This window comes from Elephantulus edwardii, unplaced genomic scaffold, assembly GCF_000299155.1.
Source record: "Elephantulus edwardii isolate Elephantulus edwardi_28Jun2011 unplaced genomic scaffold, EleEdw1.0 scaffold00329, whole genome shotgun sequence".
Lineage (NCBI taxonomy): Eukaryota > Metazoa > Chordata > Mammalia > Macroscelidea > Macroscelididae > Elephantulus > Elephantulus edwardii.
The window spans coordinates 709,340-729,751 of record NW_006400079.1 but is presented as its reverse complement, the minus strand read 5'-3'; the positions used below and the strand labels follow the sequence as shown (position 1 = coordinate 729,751).

Sequence of the window (20,412 nt, the reverse complement as noted above, 5' to 3'; positions counted from 1 at the left end):
ATAACATTAAAAAGATAAAAAAATGAGTATGTCAGGTTAAATTTAACAGAAGAATCCATTTTCACCATATCCTGAGCATCCCTTGGCAAATTAACAGATCCAAAGCTAACATCCGATAGGAAAAACTAGTCTCTGTTCTGTTTCGTATGAAAAATTAGTGTCTCTTCTCTTTCATATAGCTACTGCATCAATCTTTAATAACCAAAGCAGAGCTCATAGAAGGATTTTAGTTTTAAACAACAACAACAAACTATATTATTTTTAATATTTTTCATTTTGACATAGTTCTAGAATTTCACAAAACTTGCAAAAATATAGAACCTAGACTTTGTGGCTACCCAGCACCCAGTTATCCTACGTATCAACATCTCGTAAAACTGCAATATGACTTAGCAAACCAGAACATTACTACTGAGAAACTCTTAGTAATCTACAGTCATTAACTCAGTTTCTCTGATATCCTTTTTCCACAATGCGCTTAGTCTCCTCGACTCTGAGACAGTATCCCCATCTTTTTTTATCTTTCATGCCTTGACACTTAGGAAAACTTCTGGTCAATTATTGTGTTAACCATTTATCGTCTTGGGTTGTGTTATGATTCTCCATGATTAAATTCAAGTTGTGGATTTTCAGGAGTAATGCCACTCAAGAGATGTTTGTTCTCGTGATTCATCACTTCAGTGTAAGCATGCTATCCTTGGCACATGCCAGCTGATGTTTACTTGGATCGCTTGGCTAACGTGGTGTCTGCCAGGTTTCTTTACTGGGAAGTTATTACTGGGGAAGCAGGGCGTGTCAAATTAATTCTAGATTAGCTGCTTGACCATAATTAAAATAAATAATGCATTTTATGTCTCATAGGGATTTTCTATAATGTGGCTGTCTTTGTGCACTAAACTAGTAATTGCTCAAGTTATTTTTTTTATTAATTTTAATGAAATTTTACAGAGACTTAGGGTTTCCTTGCACTTTGCTCCCTGCCCCCTCCCTCCCACCCCAGTTCACTTTTCTCCTTGATAAGTAAAAGAAAAACTCTTTCATTGCTATGTAATCACTGCCCCCCAAGTCCATTGAACGGTGCAGCCTTCATTCCGGACTCTTGTCATGACAATAATACCCAATCATATATCCCTTTTAAACAGTTCTCTCCCTCATCTGTTGCAATGCTGTATGCATCATTCCTCCTCTTCTTCTCTGTCTTCCCTCTACCCCAGTGTCAGTCCTGTTTTACAACAGTGGCCTTATGAAATGTTTGTCCTTTTGTGACTGAGATATTTCACTCAGCATAATGTCCTCTAGGGTCATCCACTTTGCATAATATTTCGTGAGTTCCATCTTTTTCAGTGCTCTATCATATTCCATTGTGTGAGTATACCATAGCTTCTCTATCCATTCATTTGTTGATGGGCACTTGGATTGTTTCCAGCTCTTTCCTATTTCGAACAAAGCCTCAATAAACATGGGTGTGCATATATTTTTACGGGTTTATTTGTTGTTTGTTTGTTTTCATATCATCTCCTTTCCTAACACTGCTCTCGCCCTGTCAGATTTAATCGGAGAGAACCTCGGTGTACGCATAGACTGAACCTCATGCACTTGATAACCCACAGGTGTGTCGAGAGTACCAGCGTGGCAATTGCAACAGAGGAGAGAATGATTGTCGGTTTGCGCATCCGGCGGACAGCACAATGATTGACACCAATGACAACACGGTGACCGTGTGTATGGATTACATCAAAGGGCGTTGCTCTCGGGAAAAGTGCAAATACTTTCACCCTCCTGCACACCTGCAAGCCAAGATTAAGGCTGCCCAATACCAGGTCAACCAGGCTGCAGCGGCACAGGCTGCAGCCACCGCAGCTGCCATGGTGAGTAGAGACGCCAGCTCTCCTTGTTAGCAGTCCGAAAGACAACCTGAACAGCTCTGTCTGACTACATGCTATTCATTTATTAACTTCCTTAAGAAAATAAAAAAATTGTTCTGGCTGAAAATATGTTTGTTCAGGTATCCCAGACAATATATAAAGAGTTTACTGTTCGCAGAAGTGCGAGATGCTCCTCAGAGGATTCAGACTGCTTCTTCCCTTGGCCTAACTCTTAATACTCTTGTCTACTCTGGATGGAGGGATTCTGAGGTTTCTGCTTGTGTAAAGAGCCCCCCTGCCTTCTTTTCAATTTAACGATACTGCCATTTTCAGTCCTCTTATTTCTGTGTGCCATCTAATCAGCCATTGTTACCCTTTGGTGTGTTCTTTTGAACATCAAGACTCTTCTCTAAATGTATCTTGCTTTTACCAATAACATAATCTGGAACTGTTTAGGGGAATTGTTTCAACACCATTGCTTATAACGTTGGCGACAAAACTTTTTAAGACTGTGCTATCTTGTTTTGAAGAGTATTGTGGCATAAAAACATGATTGTAAAAAACTAGAGAAACTTTACTACTATGCCATCGTATACAGAGCAGAAAGACAGTAGCCATCAGGGAGTGAGCAATTGGATCACTTAAAATAGATACTGAAATATATTCTGAAGGTAAATTCTAAAGTGATCTCAGTAGCTGAATTTAATGAGTCTATTCTTTGTCCTTTGCTTAGCTCTTGTAATGTTGTCCTTTTTTACACAAATACATGACTTAATCATGAAAATATTCTGTAGCACAGTAGAACGATTGTGAGAGAGGGCTTTTCTGTGTTTGTGTACGGATACTTGAGCAAAAATACAGAAGGCAAACTCTCTCTCCTTCTCCTTTCACTTTTTTTTTCTGTTAGAATATCTTGTTTGTAATTAACTACAAAGAGGAGTTATCTCCCCAATAACAACTCAGTAGTGCCTTTATTGTGCATGCTTAGTCTTGTTATTCGTTGTATATGGCATTCCGATGATTTGTTTTTTTATTTGTTTTTTCTCACCTACCCAAAAATGCACTGCTGCCCCCATGATGCACCTCTGCTTGCTGTTTATGTTAATGCGCTTGAATCCCACTGGCCCATTGCCATCATGTGCTCGCTGCCTGCTAATTAAGACTCAGTCGGCTGTCAAATCACTGAAGCGACCCCTCGAGGCAACCTTTGACCTGGTACTATGACCTTTCACCTTTTAGCTTGGCATGTAGCTTTATTGTAGATACAAGTTTTTTGTTTTGTTTTGTTTTCATCAGTTTAAAAAAAACCCTATATCTATATATATATTTCGTTTGTAAAGTTTTAAAGTACAATGAAAAACTGAGTGTGGTTTCCTGACAAACTTAGTAGAAAGACTCTATCTAATCTTTGTAAGTGGATGGATAGCATATAAGGCAAGATTCTGCAAACCCAGCAGCCCACATTCAGTTTAATTGCATTCTAGAATGTTCTAATGAAATACTTGGAGGACGTTAAGAGTGTATTCTTGACTGTACATTTATATACCTGTTTGGTTAGCATGGCTGTACTGGTATAATTCTTTACGTGTAAGATGTAAGTTTAGAGTGTAGGAAAGGAGCAAAAGAAAAAACTTGCATGCTTGGGGACCTTTGGGGATGTGTGCATGTGGGCATAGCTCCAGGGGGTGGAGCTAAGGGGGATCAGGTTTGATTTTACCTGTTTCGGTCACTGTACAATTAACTATTAACATTGCTTATCCCGTTGGTCCTCATGGAGCGCGCAGTGTGGCTTTTCTTTTTGCCCCCAAACCAATGGCTTCCCATGGAAAGCCTGAAGCATTATGGGACGTAAAACACTATTACACGTTTTATAACATGAGCTCTCATACTAGTGGGGAGTTGTTATGGACAAAAATAATGCTTCTTTCAAAGCTTTTATCTTGCCTAATTTTTTTTGTTTTGTTTTGTTTTTTTCCTTTGAAATTTGATTTGTTGGTTTTTCTCTCCCTGGGATAGTTAAGTGCTCTGCTGCTTGCTCGCCTGTGCTCCCTAACAACTACAGCCTTCAACTGATTGTTCTTTTTTTTTTTTTCTTTTTTTCTCTTTTTACTGGTATTTGTTTTTTATACTCACTCACTAAACAGGGAATTCCTCAAGCTGTACTTCCCCCATTACCAAAGAGGCCTGCCCTTGAAAAAACCAACGGTGCCACTGCAGTCTTTAACACTGGGATTTTCCAATACCAACAGGCGCTAGCCAACATGCAGCTTCAGCAGCATACAGCATTCCTCCCACCAGGTAAGGAGTGTGGGGTCATCAGTGCAGGAAGCTCCTAGTCCATCGACAGTCCCTCTGGTAGTGCAGATAGTAAGCCTAAGTTAACTTGTAGTCCTAGATGAGAAATACGGTAAGGTGGTCAATGGTGGAAATTTTCCTGAAGTATATTTGTCTTATGTTTTCCTGAACAGCTAAACATTTTTAGTTACATGACATGACCAAAGAATTGTTAAATGTATATCTGTTTCTCCTTTTGCATAATTTGGAATTGAAATATACTTCTCTTTTTCCCCCTCCCTCTTCCGTCAACACTGTTATATGTCTGTCAAGCTATCTTATGATACTCTCTTGCTGTAAGACCCCTTTGCCTTCATGATTCCAGAGTTAATTTGAAATACATCCAAAGACACGGTCAGTTGGATGGGGTTTTGTTCCCCTGCCTTTTGATTTTCAAGGTCAAGAATAAAAAACACAGAAACAAACAAACAAAAAAAACACAACTGACTGTGTCTTCTAAAAATGTTTTAAGGATGAAAAAAACTGAATGTGTCCCCTAAAAATTTTTAAAAAGTGCTCTGATTGGTACCATTCAGTACATTGCTTAGATTTTTGTTGTTCCTAATATTATAATATTCCAAGTGTCCAGATCTGTTTACATTTATAATTATGTTATTGATTTGTGGTTTCAGTGAATTTTAGGTTAGTCACATAAACATGCTCTACAGCTTTTCACAAAGAATTAAAATTTTTTTTTCCTATAATTATATTTTATTAATTTTCATAAACATTTACAGAGATTTTGGGCTTCCAGTCATTCATTGTTGCATTATTCTCTCTACCCTCCTCCCAGTTTGTTCTTGTCCAAATGCCACAGTGCTTGTCAAAGCCAGTTCTGATTAATCTTCTTTGTCAGTGTATCCTTTGCCATTCCCTATCACTCCTCCCTGAGAGAGACTTCACCCTGATTCATAAGGAAAAGGGGATGGCGTATTCTCTTAGCTACTTCCTGCTGAAAAGGGACGCTGTGGGTTTCAGGGTGCAGATCTTCTCTCACTACTCTAAAGGGCCCCTTTGGCAGTAGGAAACACATAGACTATTATGGAGATTGATTTTGGAATTCAGATGCACTCTTATTGATTGTGCTTGGCTGTACATGTACATATCCTTGAAGATGTATCAAGAATTAAAATTTTAAAACATTGAAAAAAGTATTTTATTAAAATCACTATTTTTGTTCTGATTTTATTTCAAAGAAAATTAAATGCCTCTTAATTTGGAATTCAGATTCTCCCTTTCTATGTAGGACACTCAGATTCAAGTCCCAGTTAGTATAGCTCGAATGCAGCCCCTAGTCATCTGTCTGTGGATGCTTGGGCATTGTTTGATGCAATAAAGGTTGAGGAGACCTTCCAGATTAACACAGGCTAGGAAGAAAGACCTGATGGTTCACTCTTGAAAAAAGCCTGGCCAGCCAGTGAAAACTTTGGAGATAGGTCAAAGACTGACATGAAGATAGCCAAGAACAACAGCATAAGTGACACCCACTCTTGGAACCTCAGACTAGAGTTTAAAATCCACCTCTGTTGTAATTTCTATCCTCCCAGTAACTTCGTTGAAGGTAATAATTATTCCGCAGGGTTGTATTTAGATGAGTTACAAACTTAACATTGACAGTACATTCTCTTAAAGCCCTTTTATAGGGCCAAGAGTTGTAAAGAATGTCTAGAAGGTTGTAAGCACTCAAAAAGTTTTCTTTCTGGAAATTATTAGTATGAGAGAATAGAGTGTCATAGATGAAATGGAAACAGGATTATGTGATTGAAGTAGTTTCTCAAGTCAATTTTGAGAAAAATAGAATTGCTCATGAAATTTAGTCCTAACATAACGTTCAGTTCTTTAAAAAAAAAAAAATTCTTAAGTCAGCCCAGTACTTCTTATAATAAATCCCCTTATAATAAATCCAAATAGGCCAGAATTCTATCAGATTACAAGTGCCTACTAAATCTCAATTACAGTTCTTTTTTCTCTCTTCCTTCTCCTTGAAGTAATTCTTAGTTATGCACACATTTCCTTTGTAAATCTCCATCCTAGTTGTTTTCTTACACCTTCATATACAAGATAAATGATAAAATTTAATTTTTAAAAGTTTGTGGTTAAAGTAATGTATTCTTAGAAACCCTGGTGAAGGACATTTGAAATTAAAAAAAACACAAACCATACTCACTTAAATTTGGCTTTGTGCTGAAAATTGAGGGGAAAAATACATTGGCTCTTTTCTCATGGTTACAAATAAATCAACCCATTTGAAGCAAAGATGTATGTCATGAGTATTCGAAAAGTGTATTTGTCTTCGGTAAGTGGGTCCTACAGCATTATGTCTTCATTTTTGTGAGTTATTGCACCCTGGCTAGTATTTTCATTGCTGCCTTATGTTTATTTGCTGCAAATCCCTCCCCAAAACTGTGTGCGTTGGTTATAATGCTAATGAGAGAGAGAAAATAAAATTCCAATCATTAAAGTGTTAAAGTTTTAGAGAGATAGCGTACAGTTAAACTCATTTTCAGCATATGCAAACTTAATTAGGCGTGGGATGAAAAACAATAGGCAAACTATACCATAATCATTAACCACCTGCTGCCGTTTGAGTTGATTCTGACCCGTTATGATCCCGAGACAGAAGAGAACTCTCACATAGGCTGTCTATGGTTGTAATATTTATTAAAACACACTGCCATATCTTTGTCCAACAGAGTGATCAGAGGGTCCAAACCACTAATTAATTCAAACCTTCTAACTAACAGCCAAACACTTGACCACTGTGCTGTAAAACTCTTTGTTCTTGAAATTAAAAACATTGTTTCCACTAACTTAACTAGCCTTTGGATAACATGGTGTTACTTTCATTCATCTTCTGATCCTCTCTTCCCCACACTTCCCACGCTAGCATTAGGAGAATAAGGATTTCACAAGCTCACACCCAACATTAAATTTTGCTTGCTCTCCTGTCTCAAATTAACTTCGTCATTGTCACCAGTTTGTTTCTGCTGTTGTCTTTCTGAAACCTTTGGCTCGGAAGTGACCTAGATCATCACCGAGTGTCTTGTGCAGCACTGCCAATGTAACATTACTCGACAGGACGCTTCCCCAGCTCCATTACCAAGTTTAATCACTGATTGTTGTGATAACAAACTAATTGCATCTGTTCCAAGGATGCTGGTTACTCCGCATTCCTCAATGGCAGCTTTGTTTTGTAGGGCCGTCTCTAACAAGACACAGTTCATGGATCCTTTTCTAGCAATTGTTCACCCCAGATGCTACTAAGATTTAAATAGCCTCATTGGACGTTTTAAAATGTAAAACTCTGAAAAAAATCTCATAGTAAGACCAGTAGTTCTGCATATGAGAAAATGCTCTGTGCCCGGTGAACTAAATAGATCCCAATGTTTAGATGCCAAAAATAGTATTTATTGTTCTTTATCATGGGGGAAAAAAATGATATTGCATATGTAGTATTTATTATTACTTATCTGGGGGAAAAAGAGTAAATCATTACTAACACCTAATATATGACCTATGAAACATTAATATCTCCCACTCATGTTTTTTTAAATAAATTTAAGCTTTTGTAGAAATTGCATACTCCCAAGGAGTTCTAGGGTTCAGACCAGCAATGAAAGCTAAATGCCCACAATGTAAAATACCTACAAAATGTATTTAGAGCCTTATAAGAAATTGTATCCCTTCTGAATTACCCCCCTTCTTTAAAATACCAAACTAAGGAAAGTTAGAGGTGTTACTTTCTCTTTATTTGTAATACATAAGTACTGCTTGGTTCCCACAAAAAAATTCCTCCATGAGTGATCACTACTGCCCCCGCATGGTTAAGGTTACAATTACAGGGAATAAGGAAACAACCAAGGGTATAGCAAATGCTTCCATTTTACTATATTAAGTCAATTGTGTGTTTTAAGTTTTTAGCATGTTAATAACACATAGTAGCACCAATGATTTAATATGCATTCAATCGAAAGAGAAAGTAAATTTAACATGTCAAAAAGAACAAAGCAGCCAGGTGATTAGTAATGAGACCTAAAAAAACAAATTACAGTGTTATTTTTAAAGGAATGAAGAGAGTTTACATTTTCGTTTTCTCAAAATACTTTTATGTGTAGGCAGCAATTAAGATAAACAAAGTGGACCAGCACACAGTTATCCACTGGCTTGTCTTCTTCACTTAAGACGAGTTCTAATTGATCACTGTGCTGTTGTATGAGTTGATTGTGCTGACGGTTACATGCCACTGTTCCCATAATAACAATTTTTCTTCTTTGTTCAAATGAATTTCCTAATTACACGTGTGATGGGATGTTTTAATTCTTTTCCCTTTTCAAATCCACCTTCCTGTTGCAATGCATGATGGGCAGGCTCAATATTGTGCATGACGCCCGCTACAAGTGTTGGTAGGTGCCAGCTTTGTTTCTCGATTATCTTAAACCTATGGTGCCACTCACAGCCCCTCAAAATCCACTGCTGAGTTTAACGTGTATCTATTGGGCAAGTCCATTTCCTTTTTACTAACACCTGTCAATTAAATGTCATTTTCTATTTAATTGACATGGACTCACTTAAATGTTTTTCTTTCCACACAACAGTTTCCTTTTTGTCACCTTTGGTGGATTTTGATTGGACTATGAGTTCTGGTGTGTAAAAAAAAGAAAATGTATTTCATAAAGTAGTAAACTATATATTTTTATACTAGTAAATGAGAAAAATATACTTTTAAAGAGATAACTATGTATATATATATGAAATAAATATCTATATTTTAACTTAGATTTTGAATGTCTGATTGTAAACACTATATAAAATTCTTGGTTTTTTACTTAGCAAATTAAGCCTGTTTGTGTCAATTTTCTTGATTTGATGGTAACAAGCTTTTTCCCCCCTCCCCTTTTTTTTTCTCTTTCACACCCTCTCCCCTTCTCTCCTTGGAATGTTGTCCTGCTTTGCGCTGTGATTGCATGTCACTCGCTGGTGATGATGTCCTGTCACATGGCTTATTGCTGTGATAAATACCATGCCCAATTATCTACTCCATGTTGCCATGGTTTCCATATTGCTACACTCTTCTGTATGTTTGCTTATATGATTTTCCCTCCGAAAGTTCCCATGGTGCACGGTGCTACGCCAGCCACTGTGTCCGCCGCAACAACATCCGCCACAAGTGTTCCCTTCGCTGCAACAGGCACAGCCAACCAGGTTTGCTAATTTACAGCTTTGTTTCTTAAAAACCAACTCTCATAAGGGCTCAATCCAACAGCCCTTCCGCACGTGGATTGCCCATTGAGGTCAGTGGGAATCGTGTACGTGAGGGCTGTGGAGGGGGCTTTAAGAAGCATGGGGTGTCAGAGATTCCTCTTGTTGGCCTACACATTCTTCCTATGATGGGCAGCAGAAAGCTTGGATGCCATTTTTAAGTGCGCCCGACTTGTCGCAGCTCCATTTCTGAAGCTACTAAAATGGTATTTACACAAGCAATTCTCGTTTTGGCTCAACCAATCACACAGGTGTTTTGGCTTAACAAAAATAAAAGGCAAATTGAGGTTTGCATTCGATGTAATTTGGTTTTTCCAATCTCTCACCTAAATTTAACGAATAAAAAAAAATTAAATATATAACATATGCCACAAATGACCACTCTTGTAAATAGAGTTCCTTGTCCCATGTCAAATAGTTTGGCTTACCTAATAAGCATAGTGTATATTCAAAATAAATTCATGATTTTTTACAGCATCTCAAAGCTTTCATTCTTTAATGAAAAAAAATCCTATGCTCATATTTTCATAATTTCTTTGCATAAATGTTTGCATAATTTCTTTGCAGATTTACTAAGAGAAAAAGAAAACTAGTGTGCCAGATAGGTGACTTGATGACACATAACAACAGCAACAACAGTGTACCAAATTGATAGTCATTCTTTATTCCATACAAGTTTCTCGAGGACCAGTTATACAATTCTTTTCAGTTAATTCCAATGTTAAAGAACCTGAGTCAGAAATTTTAGTATTTCTCTTATGAATGTGACTGTTTTAAAAAAATTACATAACTATTTACAATAAAAAGATAGACTTTTTCCAATTTGTCTTCTATTTAAAAAAAGATTCAGAAAATATTGGTAGAATCAAAGTTAAGTGTATACGCACAAGTAGGTTTTTTGGTTTAAATATATGGTATGCTTATTATGAAGGAAAGCTCCATGGGCTAATAAAGTAAGACAAAATTTAGAGCCAAGCTTAGTTTCAGAGAACACATATGTGAAGTTTTCAATGTAGCCAATTGTATCTTTAAAGAAGTAGTTTCACAAAAGAATCTATGTTTTGCTCCTTGGTAAACAAAGACCAGTAAAAAGCCATTTGAATTTGTAATTTTTTTCTATGGGGCAGCTAACCCTCCTTGTTCTTGCAACATTAGCATGTGATGTTAATGAAAAATTTTAAGCTTTCAGGATAGGCGTTGAAACGTTCAAAAGCACTGTGAAAAGTGCATTTATTTGAAAGTTTCAGACAAACTCCAAACATTTATTGGCAGAGAATCATTTCGTTTACCAGTAGCTTGTCAAAATAGCTCTAGATTTACGCTAAAACATCAGACTCATTTACAAGAATGCTAGACTGCGCATCTGTGGCATGTTAGTAATCCATGGCAGAAACTTCTTAATGGCTTCAGTGCCCTCCATTTATGGTGCAAATCAATGATACTGAACTCTCTGATGAATACCATGTATGATTTTAGAATTGCTGGTGTAAGCAGAACAATAGCAAAGCAAATTTCAACGTGCCCTTGGCCATCTGGGTTGTAGGGGACACTTTACTTCTTGCATTGTGCTGTGACCATTTCATGCATAATCTTGGGTCTTCATACTGTTTTATAACCAAAAGAAGAAAAAGAGAATGGATATATATATACACACATATATTATATCTACATATGCATACATATGTATATGCCTACAGTACATTAGCTATGCTGGAAATAACTGATGCCACAAAATGCAGCCTGCATGCATGCAGAAGTTTATAGCTGGCCCTTCATCTGCATCGATTGGTGTTGAAGGTCCTTGGTATGTTTCGACAGCCCCATCCTTGATGCTTCTACACTGTTGGGTGCAACATCCTGTCTGCAGCGGCAGGGAAAATGGTATGAGAAGCTTCATTATGCTTGGAGCACACGGTCGTGCCATTTGCCAGTGCTGTAAAATTGTGGAAAGATGTCAGCTGAAAAAGGGGAATAAAATAGGACATACTCATTTACATTCCAGAGTATATATATATACCTATATACATATATACATATTGAGCTAGTCTAGGACTTCTGAATTGAAACACAAGTATGAAACACTTTTACGTATGCCATTAAGTTATTCTTCCATCCTCCTCCTAAAATTCCATTAGTACTTAAACGTAGAGTTTTTAAGAGCTTTGCTCAAGATCCACACAACCAGAAACGGGGGTCACTAGTGTCAGAACCTCATATTTTCATTCTCCCAGTAGCCTTCACCTATTGTGCTGCTTCTCCCAGGTAAGCAGCCGTAATTTTGCATGTTAAGAGAATTCGACTGCAAATTTGGGATTTTTGGCTGTAGGAACTATTGAAAGAAGTCACCTCTATTTTGGTTTCTTCTTACAGTTACTCTCAGCCCCTAATTATCTTACCCTTTAAAAGACAATAAAGTACCTAATAAGTTTTCAAATTTTTTTTTTATGCTAACTTAAGATTTTATCTAGTTCTTCTAAATCATTACATTTTCATTCCTAATCTTTTTTAATTTGGAAAAAAAGAAAAATTGAACCCAGTAAGTTCACCAAAAATATAAACATGCTGTGGAAGCACAAAATAGACAAGACACACGTTTTTATTACCAAATAACTGAAACCTCAGGGGTATGTGTGTGTGTTTGCGTGTGTGTGCGCGCGTGTGTAGGCCAACAAAAAAGGGCTTCTTTGAATTACTGCTCTGCATGAATTTTTGATAGTTTAACTTCTCTTACCTCCTAAAAATTGGTAACACTTAATAGAATAGTACTTAATGTTTGAAAGTGAAAGTATTTTCTACTCTGACATTTAAGTTTTCGTTAACGTACTATTATGTTGACCAGCTAAGGACTATCACCTCAGAGTTGAGTTTCATTTTTCTGAAAGAAAAATTTAACGGAAAATGTTTTTATCTCACAGTAGTTGGCTTGTTTACATGGATCATGTAATTTTTATTTGATAGATACCCATAATCTCGGCCGAACATCTGACTAGCCACAAGTATGTTACCCAGATGTAGAGCTTTCATCACTAAGCAGTAAGTTCCCTGTGAAAAATATACTTCTGTATTTATGGTAGTTTTATGAATGGTAACAGTTGTCTAACTCACTAAGAGAACATATCTCTGTTTTTACGTAAAACATTTGTATGTACTTCCTTGCTTTTACTTCTTGTGAATTATGTTGTTTATCACATGAATTTGTAATAAATATGTTAAAATTACCTAAATGTAAAAATTATTGAGAGAGAAGAAATGTTCTCTCTTATTTCACATTAGAAATTAACACAACATGGGGAAAAAAGTTAAAACACAACATGAAGAACTCATGACTTAGTTAAATAGAAGATCAGGAATTGAGGAATTGACTAACTTTAGTTAAGAGGCTAGATGCTCTGCTGAAGAGGGAGGAACAATCGCCTCCTGTACTAGTCAGATCTGATTTGATGGTACACACACACAAAAAATAAATAAATAGATAGTAAATATTTTTGACTATTTGAGTCATCCTATTTTCTGTTATAATTATTCTTACTGCAGCCAGTCCATACTGTTATTATATGTAGAGTATGAAACCAGGCTGAAACAATATGTAACTGAATGAACTTATAGTTTCAATAAAAATTCTCATTAGATACACTGATTTGCTAATTATTGGTAGTCTTAGGAGATTGAGCATAGCAGAGATTTTGAAGAGGGTGCAGGATCAGTAGGGCTCAGAGTCAATTTGATGACATCTAGCAACATTATGATGTTATGTTACACATGCAAGTTACAACTTTAAAGATTGACATGTGCTTGACCCCAAACCTGGAATTTTCACCTCCTTCATATGTGTAGGAAAGTGGGACAAAAGCTAAAGATGAATTGACACCTTTGAATTGTGGTTTTGGCAAAAAAATTGAATATACTATGGAGAGCCACAAAATAAAAGCAAAATTGTTTTGTAAGAAATGCAGCCCGAGGGCTGTATTGGGAAGTAGAGAGCTGAGAGAAAGAGGGAACCTTGTGTCAGCTGAGGAGACAGTGAGGTCACAAGGCCAGCGTAGTGGCCGCTGTGATTAAAATCCACAGCCAAGGCTTGAAAACACAGAACCTTTGCCTGACAGGGTTGGCAGTTTGAGAGCTGTTTAAAAAAGAAATGCTGTTTACTGCCTCTGACTCAAAAAGTCATTGTCACTGAAGAGTTGAAACCTCCGTTGTATTTTCAAGCTGTAAATTGCACGGGAAAAGATTGTCCATCTCTCTCCTAAGGAACCACTAACAAATTGAAATTGCTAGAGAGGCACCACCTTTGGGTGAAGACGGCAACTTCCTGTGGACCTCTCCCCTGGAGATCCTCCACTCTGAAAGTAATCGACAGAATCAAGCTGCAGATAATAGTTACAGTACAGAAACTAATTTTTGTGTCCATTTCTTAATGGCTTTGGTTTTTATTTGTCTTTTTCCAATGTTTTCCCCTTCTTTAATGAATGTTTTTATCATTCATTTACATTGTGTTCCATGCATGTATATTGTGTTTAAGACAGTCCTCCATTTACATTCTATGCTGTTCATTTGTTCTATGAGGTACTTTTTCCTCCTTTATCATCCCACCACCTACTACTCTCATGAAAGCGCGTAGACCGGCTGCTTCCTACCTCATGCCGTAATAGCCCCCTTTCAGATGGCCAATTGCTGATTTGCCCGTCCCTGTCAAACCAGTGCGCTTAGGAAACAAGCATTTCTCTCTTACTGAAGGATTTTCTGTTCAACTTGGAAACTTGGAGCATCTGCATCCATAAGCTTCATCCAGTCCGTAGCAAGCCATCAGGGTGCAGCAGTCAACCCTAGTTCCCAGTGTTGATCACCTTCCCTCCATCCGGTTGGGTTCTGGTCAGTTCATTCCCGACCATCTCTTGCTAGATTTAAATGGGCATCAGCTGCGAGCACAGGAGTCCACGCTTCTCGCTGCATTCCAGACCTATTGGTCTTGTCACTTAGCCCTGGCCCCTGTATTCCAGACCTCTTGGTCTTGTCATTTAGCTGTGGCCCCTGCATGGGACCAAGTTTAATCAATAGGTCAGGGGTCCTCACAACTCCCAGCTTCTCAAGCTAGCAACCCGCTCATCAGCCCCTCTTGTGCATATGAGGTGGGCAGCACGGAAGGAAGGTGTCAAAGTGCGGCCTGTTTCTCCATTGTCGTTTGCCTCCCACTTGCACTCCCATGGGTCCAGGTGGTCGCTATGAGTGAGCATCCTCCAACCTCAAGACGTGGAGGGAGGTGTGATGGGTGCGTCCTTTACCCTGCCTCAGAAGTCGAACAGCTTGTTCTAGTTATGAAAGGGTAGTCCCTTTCTTTTCTCCTTTCTGTTTGCCTTTATTTCAGATGTGAATCTCTAATCAGCAGTCCAATGGGAGTTCATAAATCCATTCGAAAGCACATTTTCTCAACGTCTTGGACGGGACTCAGTCTTTCCCTTTGACCATTCTTTAAGCCCCCACTACCAGATTCTCCTTTTAATAAGCTTATCTCCTGGGCAGACCTTTTTGTACTCCACATTCAGAATTGGCCAAAGGCAGAATTACATGCTTTCTAAATCTACCTTATCCAGGGTTCATAATGCTCTTCTGATCAAAAGGCTTATTTCTCTGGTCAGTGACCACATTTTTATAATCAGTGACCATAAACACATTATTCTGTAGTGTGAACGTTTGTAATTTTCCTTTTGATATGTCAAAAATATCTGTGTTTTATCTTTTATACTATAATGGGTATATCCATGCTAGAAAGATGGGCATATCCATGCTAGAAAGATGGGCGGGCAATCTCTTCCAACTTGATTTAAAACCTCTTAGTACCCACTGGAGTGTCAGTTAAGCATTGGTTCTGACACAGTAGCTCATACAATGATATTATTTATAGATATGTGCACATACACATAGCAGTGTTCTGTTTCTTAGTAGCCATCCAGGTTGAAAAGTGTTGCCACAGTGTTACTGTAAATTCTTCAATAATTAGCAAGTCAGTGTATTTGCCTTTGGTAGACCATGGGTTCTTGATGGTTTTTCTTGAGTGGTTTCACCTTTTATAAGCTTAGCAAAGTGGTAATTTCTAAAAGTTGTGTTCTAAAGCATCCATTGAATATGCAAAGATTTCCTGATTAGAAAAAGCAATTTCCGCTTGAAACTGTAACTTATTAAATCACAATTGCTTTGTAAAAACCTAAGCAAGTGTGTCAGGATTGGCTTTCAGCTCTTCAGCTTTGAGAAGTAAAAAGAAAAATTCACACATTTTACATTATACAAAACTGTAACTTAAAGTACCATTCATTAAAAGAAACAAACAAAAACATAAACAGTAAAAACCATGTCCTGTGCTAATCAAGTACCCAAAAGTCGTGTATACTGCTTAATAGAATATAGTGTTATATGGATTTGGGTACTTGAATACTGTTTAATAGAATATCTTATTGTAATGATTTTCATTTTATAGGCCTAGACATTACCTATGAAATTTATAAAACTTGAGAAGTAAGACAAGTTTAACTTCTTCTCTAATAATATTAGTTTGGGGGGTGTGCGGTTTGTGTATTTTTTGTTTGGTTGGGTTTTTAATGAAATCAGACTATTTTGTTATCCCTTGTGTTCTGTAAATGTATTTTTTTTATTATTTTTTGAATTTTAATGGATAGTTGTAGAGCGGCATCAACAGTTCCATTAATCTGTGTGGGTCATTCCATTTCATAGAATGATAAGTACATTTAGATACATTGGCACTCTTTTAAAAATTCATTTTAATGAATTTACAGAGACTTTGGATTTTCATTCATTCATTGTTATGAATGCTTACCGCCCCCTCCAGTTCGCTCTTCTCTTTGAAAAAGTAAAGTTCTTTCATTGGTGTAAAGCCCCACCCCCCATTTGCACTTTTGATACCCTTGTTTCTACATGGAGCTAAATTAAGATATCTGTGAGTCCACTGCTTAAACTAAGAAAAAGACAATTTCCACAGCACATGTCTATTAGAAAGTGTGTTTAGATATGCTTTGCTTTAATAAAAATCGTTTCTTCTCTCTTGCAGATCATACTAAAGAGGAAAGGACAGTGTGCTTGGTTAGCGTCAAGGACAAGGTCATTAGCCATATTGTATATACCGTCAAGCAACTCACAAAACCCCTCGGCCACAAGACATCCACATCCTGCATGTTAACCAGAAGAAGAGACAACATGGAAATCCACCGCACACTGTTGCCTATACTCTTTGTACATTTAATTGATATTTGTGCTGAGGTGATACTCCTGTCTAAAAGAACATCGTCTTTCTTTTCTAGCACAGAGTTATGCATTAAAATATGCATAAATAATTCATTTCCTACATAGTCATGCCATCTTGAAAAGACAGACGATGGTGTAACCATGATTCTATTATGTATTGGTACGTCTGCAGACCAAGATATAATTTTTTAAAAATAAGTTTATTTCTTTCAAGGTTTACAAATAACAAAGGTGCACCTTGTATTTAAAAATTGCCATTATAGAGGAGAGAGTGCATGCACAGTCATTTTTGTTTAAGAGTAATATTTTTAATGTAATAGATTGTAAGACATGGTGAGGGAGGGATCTGACAGAGATGAATGTGCCAAGCAAAACCACAACTGTGTATCTTTTAAAGCACATCATGGCTTTAAGTACCGTGTTGTTAAGGATTCTCAAAAAGTGCCATAGACTGTACATCAAATTAGAGTATTATTTCTTCAGTGTTATTCTTTTCAGAGCCACATTTTGTTGCTTTCTTGCTAGTACTAATCAGTCAAAGGGCACCATTTATTTTCTTTTGAAACCAAAGCTGTCTCAGAAATGGCCAACTTAACTTTACAGTAACAGTAGACAGCACAACACAAACTCCATACAGATAAACTCACACATACTGGAGATATATATATAATAGATATATAAATATATAAAATTATTTTAATGCATTGTAGTGTAATATTTATGCATACTATACTGTATAACATGTAATTCAAAAGGGATAGGCCATTTCTGAGACACGAGAACAAAATTATTTGAGGAAATTATTTTGCTTCTATTTATAGCCTCTGTCAAAAGTCAAAAAAGACTATAAATGCTTTGCAGAAATGGTTTCACGTTTGCTTAACTGTTTCATCACAGTCACATTCAAAATAGTGACTCTAAACAAAGAAGAAAGCAGCACTGTCTTCAGATGCATGATAAACCAAAATACGAAATGAGAAATGTTTAATTAACCTAGTAATTGGGTGGGATAAGTACATGGGTGAATTTTATATGTGATTTCTTTTTTGTTTTGTTTTGTTTTGTTCAGATTAACTGCTTATAGCCTTAGAAAGCCTTTTAAAAATTAAAACAAATAGATGTGCACTCAGTTTTTAAAAATGGATTCATCCAAAGGAATTCCTTTTTTGTGGTTTGGATGTTACAGGTAGTAAAGGATATTTTTGCTGTGTTCAGCAGTTCTAACAATTGCTGAAGTAGGGGCCAGGTCACTGGTAGTCAAAGTGTGGAATGGGAGAAGTGAAAGTTCAGTTAATAGAACTTTCCATACTTCCAAGTTTACTGCAAGTTTTTATGCTTGAGAGAGATGCTTTTTAATATAAGACTGATGTGTTGATTTTACTGATTGTACTGTACATCTATTAAAGCCTTAGATTATTACATTACGGGTTGGAACCCATACCAATGTAATTTCAATCGTGTTAAGAGAGTAATGGTGACTTCACATGTTATTGTAGTTAGTTACATTATAGACTATGACTTATTTTTCTTGTTAAAATGTAGTTTTTCATTTCCTACATTTATTAGATTTTCATTTTCTATTAACAATTGAATACCATTTCAGTTTATAGACTCTTGTTTTATTAGATTTTACTGATGAATTTTTCAAAAGACAAAAAAAAAATTTAAAGTAGTTTTTCCTTCATAACATAACTCAGTTTTGAATTACATGTAGTGTCATATGAATATTCGTATTATTGTTAACTAAATGATTTATATTTTACTGATTTAATATTATAGTGTAAGAATGTCAGTCATTGTTAGTTCTTGTCTAGTTTTCATTAAAAGAACAAAGATCTTTTATATGGATATCTTATAAATATATAATCATTGTTAAGTAAAAAGTTAAGTTGTTGCTATTGCAACAATCCTGGCAGACAATTGAGTAATATTTTGATGATTTATTTTGTTTGTAATTAGTTATTATAAGAAGATCTAGATCCTAGATATTAGAATAAAATTTATTTTCTACTGTATCCATTTCAAATGTTAAAGTATTGTTTAATATTTTTGAAATCCCTGATTATCAGGCCTTGTTATAAATAAGCTGCATAATCAATAACTAGAACAAGGGACTTTTTGTTGATAATCCAAATACTCAAAGTTTACGAAACGAGAATTATCGTGTGTGTGCAAACTCTTGAGGGTGTTTATGCTGCAATTTAGCATGTTGGAACGTCTAGAGAGAAGGTTGACTTTTTGCACTTCTGTATATAGTCAAAAGAGAGAAACCTGTATAATAGTAAGATCTTATTTTGAATAAAAACCTCTATAATTACAAGGAGTTTTGTTAAGGCTAAAAAAATGACAGACTGAGCAAAATTGCTTGCAAAAGTGACACAGAGTTAGCACTCCATACCCCTTCAGACATGTCGCTTTGCTTTTTGTGGAAAGCTTGTAGTTTGCCAGGATTTTTTCAGCTGGAAAGATATACCATCCTTCCAAGATCTCATGACTGACAAAAAAAAAAAAAACAAACAACTCCATTGGGCCAAATCTGCCTGAAGATCATTACCAAAAATAGCAGGTACTTCAACCATTAAGGTGAAATCATGGATCAAATATTCCTTACATTTTTTCCAGACTACTGCATGTTTAAAACTTCAAAGACAAACGAGAGAGAGAAAAAGAACTATACTAAGGACATATATTATTCAAATCTGTTTCTGACAATTTCAGTGGTTTCTTGTTCGCAAAACAAAAACCTTCAAAAGAAGTTTTGACCGTCACAAAATTTAAACCATTAAACAGGCAAACCAAACAGCACACCGTAGCTATAGTTGTTATGTGACTTTTTTAATTGAAGTAGGATTCCTGTTCTTTCAGCAGGTGAGAAAATAAAACACAGTTTAAAGTTCAAGGTTTTCATTTTCAACTCAGAAGCACTCAAAAAAAGCAAAACGTGAACCTGGGCACTTGTTTAATGAATTCTTGTACCCAGCTTCCCTCCAGCTGGGTCTTAATGTTGCACTTATCAGCAACTGTCTCACTCTCCCCTGCTAAAAGGACAGATATGCTTGGTTTTACTATTATGTAATCACAACTTACTTTCTGCTTGTAGTTGCTTAAAATTATGTATTTTGTCTTGGGCTGCAATTTGTTTTATGCTTATTTTATTATTACTGCAGTAGTTGACTTTGCTGTATGGACAAATAAAGTGAAATTGCCCTAATAAAACTTCTCTTTCTTAATTATATTTGTGTATCTGAGATTGGAGAGTAAGTTATTTATGCGCGTTTCACAGATTCATTGATCGGTATCTTTACAAATGTGTGGATAAGAGAATCCATTATCTTCTTTCAATTGTGATTGTGAGGCAGGTATTTTCTACTTCTCTAGGTTCCTAGATAGCCCTTGACCCTGAGGGTGAGCTTCTGAATCCAGGAGTGTTGTCATACTAAGGCCAGTGCTTAATGAAAAATCTTCCCCTCCACTAACAACACATGTGCTATTAAGAGAACTTTATGTGGAAAAGAAAAATGTTAGATGACAAAGGTCAATTCTAGATCTTCTTTAACTCATATATATTCATTCATTCATTTATTTATTTTCCTTAGTCCACCTGCCCCAGGAAGCAACTATTGGAAATTAGGCAATCAAAAAAAGAGTAATTCAATAACGAAATAGATGATGACACTTGATTCAGGGGATAAAATGCTTTATC

At 36.4% G+C, this 20,412-nt stretch overlaps 1 protein-coding gene across 4 annotated transcripts in view; it reads left to right on the top strand.

Moving 5' to 3' along the window:
- MBNL1 (muscleblind-like splicing regulator 1) overlaps positions 1–19,939 on the top strand; it is a 194,492-nt gene extending 174,553 nt beyond the window's left edge. Inside the window, exons 4-10 of one of the 4 annotated variants that reach the window (XM_006901543.1) lie at positions 1,611–1,868; positions 3,027–3,080; positions 4,010–4,163; positions 8,567–8,602; positions 9,307–9,401; positions 12,417–12,491; positions 16,516–19,939. In XM_006901543.1, coding sequence (XP_006901605.1) covers positions 1,611–1,868; positions 3,027–3,080; positions 4,010–4,163; positions 8,567–8,602; positions 9,307–9,401; positions 12,417–12,473 — 654 coding nt within the window. In that variant the 3' untranslated portion in view covers positions 12,474–12,491; positions 16,516–19,939. Of the gene's footprint in view, positions 1–1,610; positions 1,869–3,026; positions 3,081–4,009; positions 4,164–8,566; positions 8,603–9,306; positions 9,402–12,416; positions 12,492–16,515 lie in introns of those variants that run through there. The other 3 variants (XM_006901545.1, XM_006901544.1, XM_006901546.1) reach the window with 3 other exon arrangements.
- Positions 19,940–20,412: the final 473 nt, after the last annotated feature.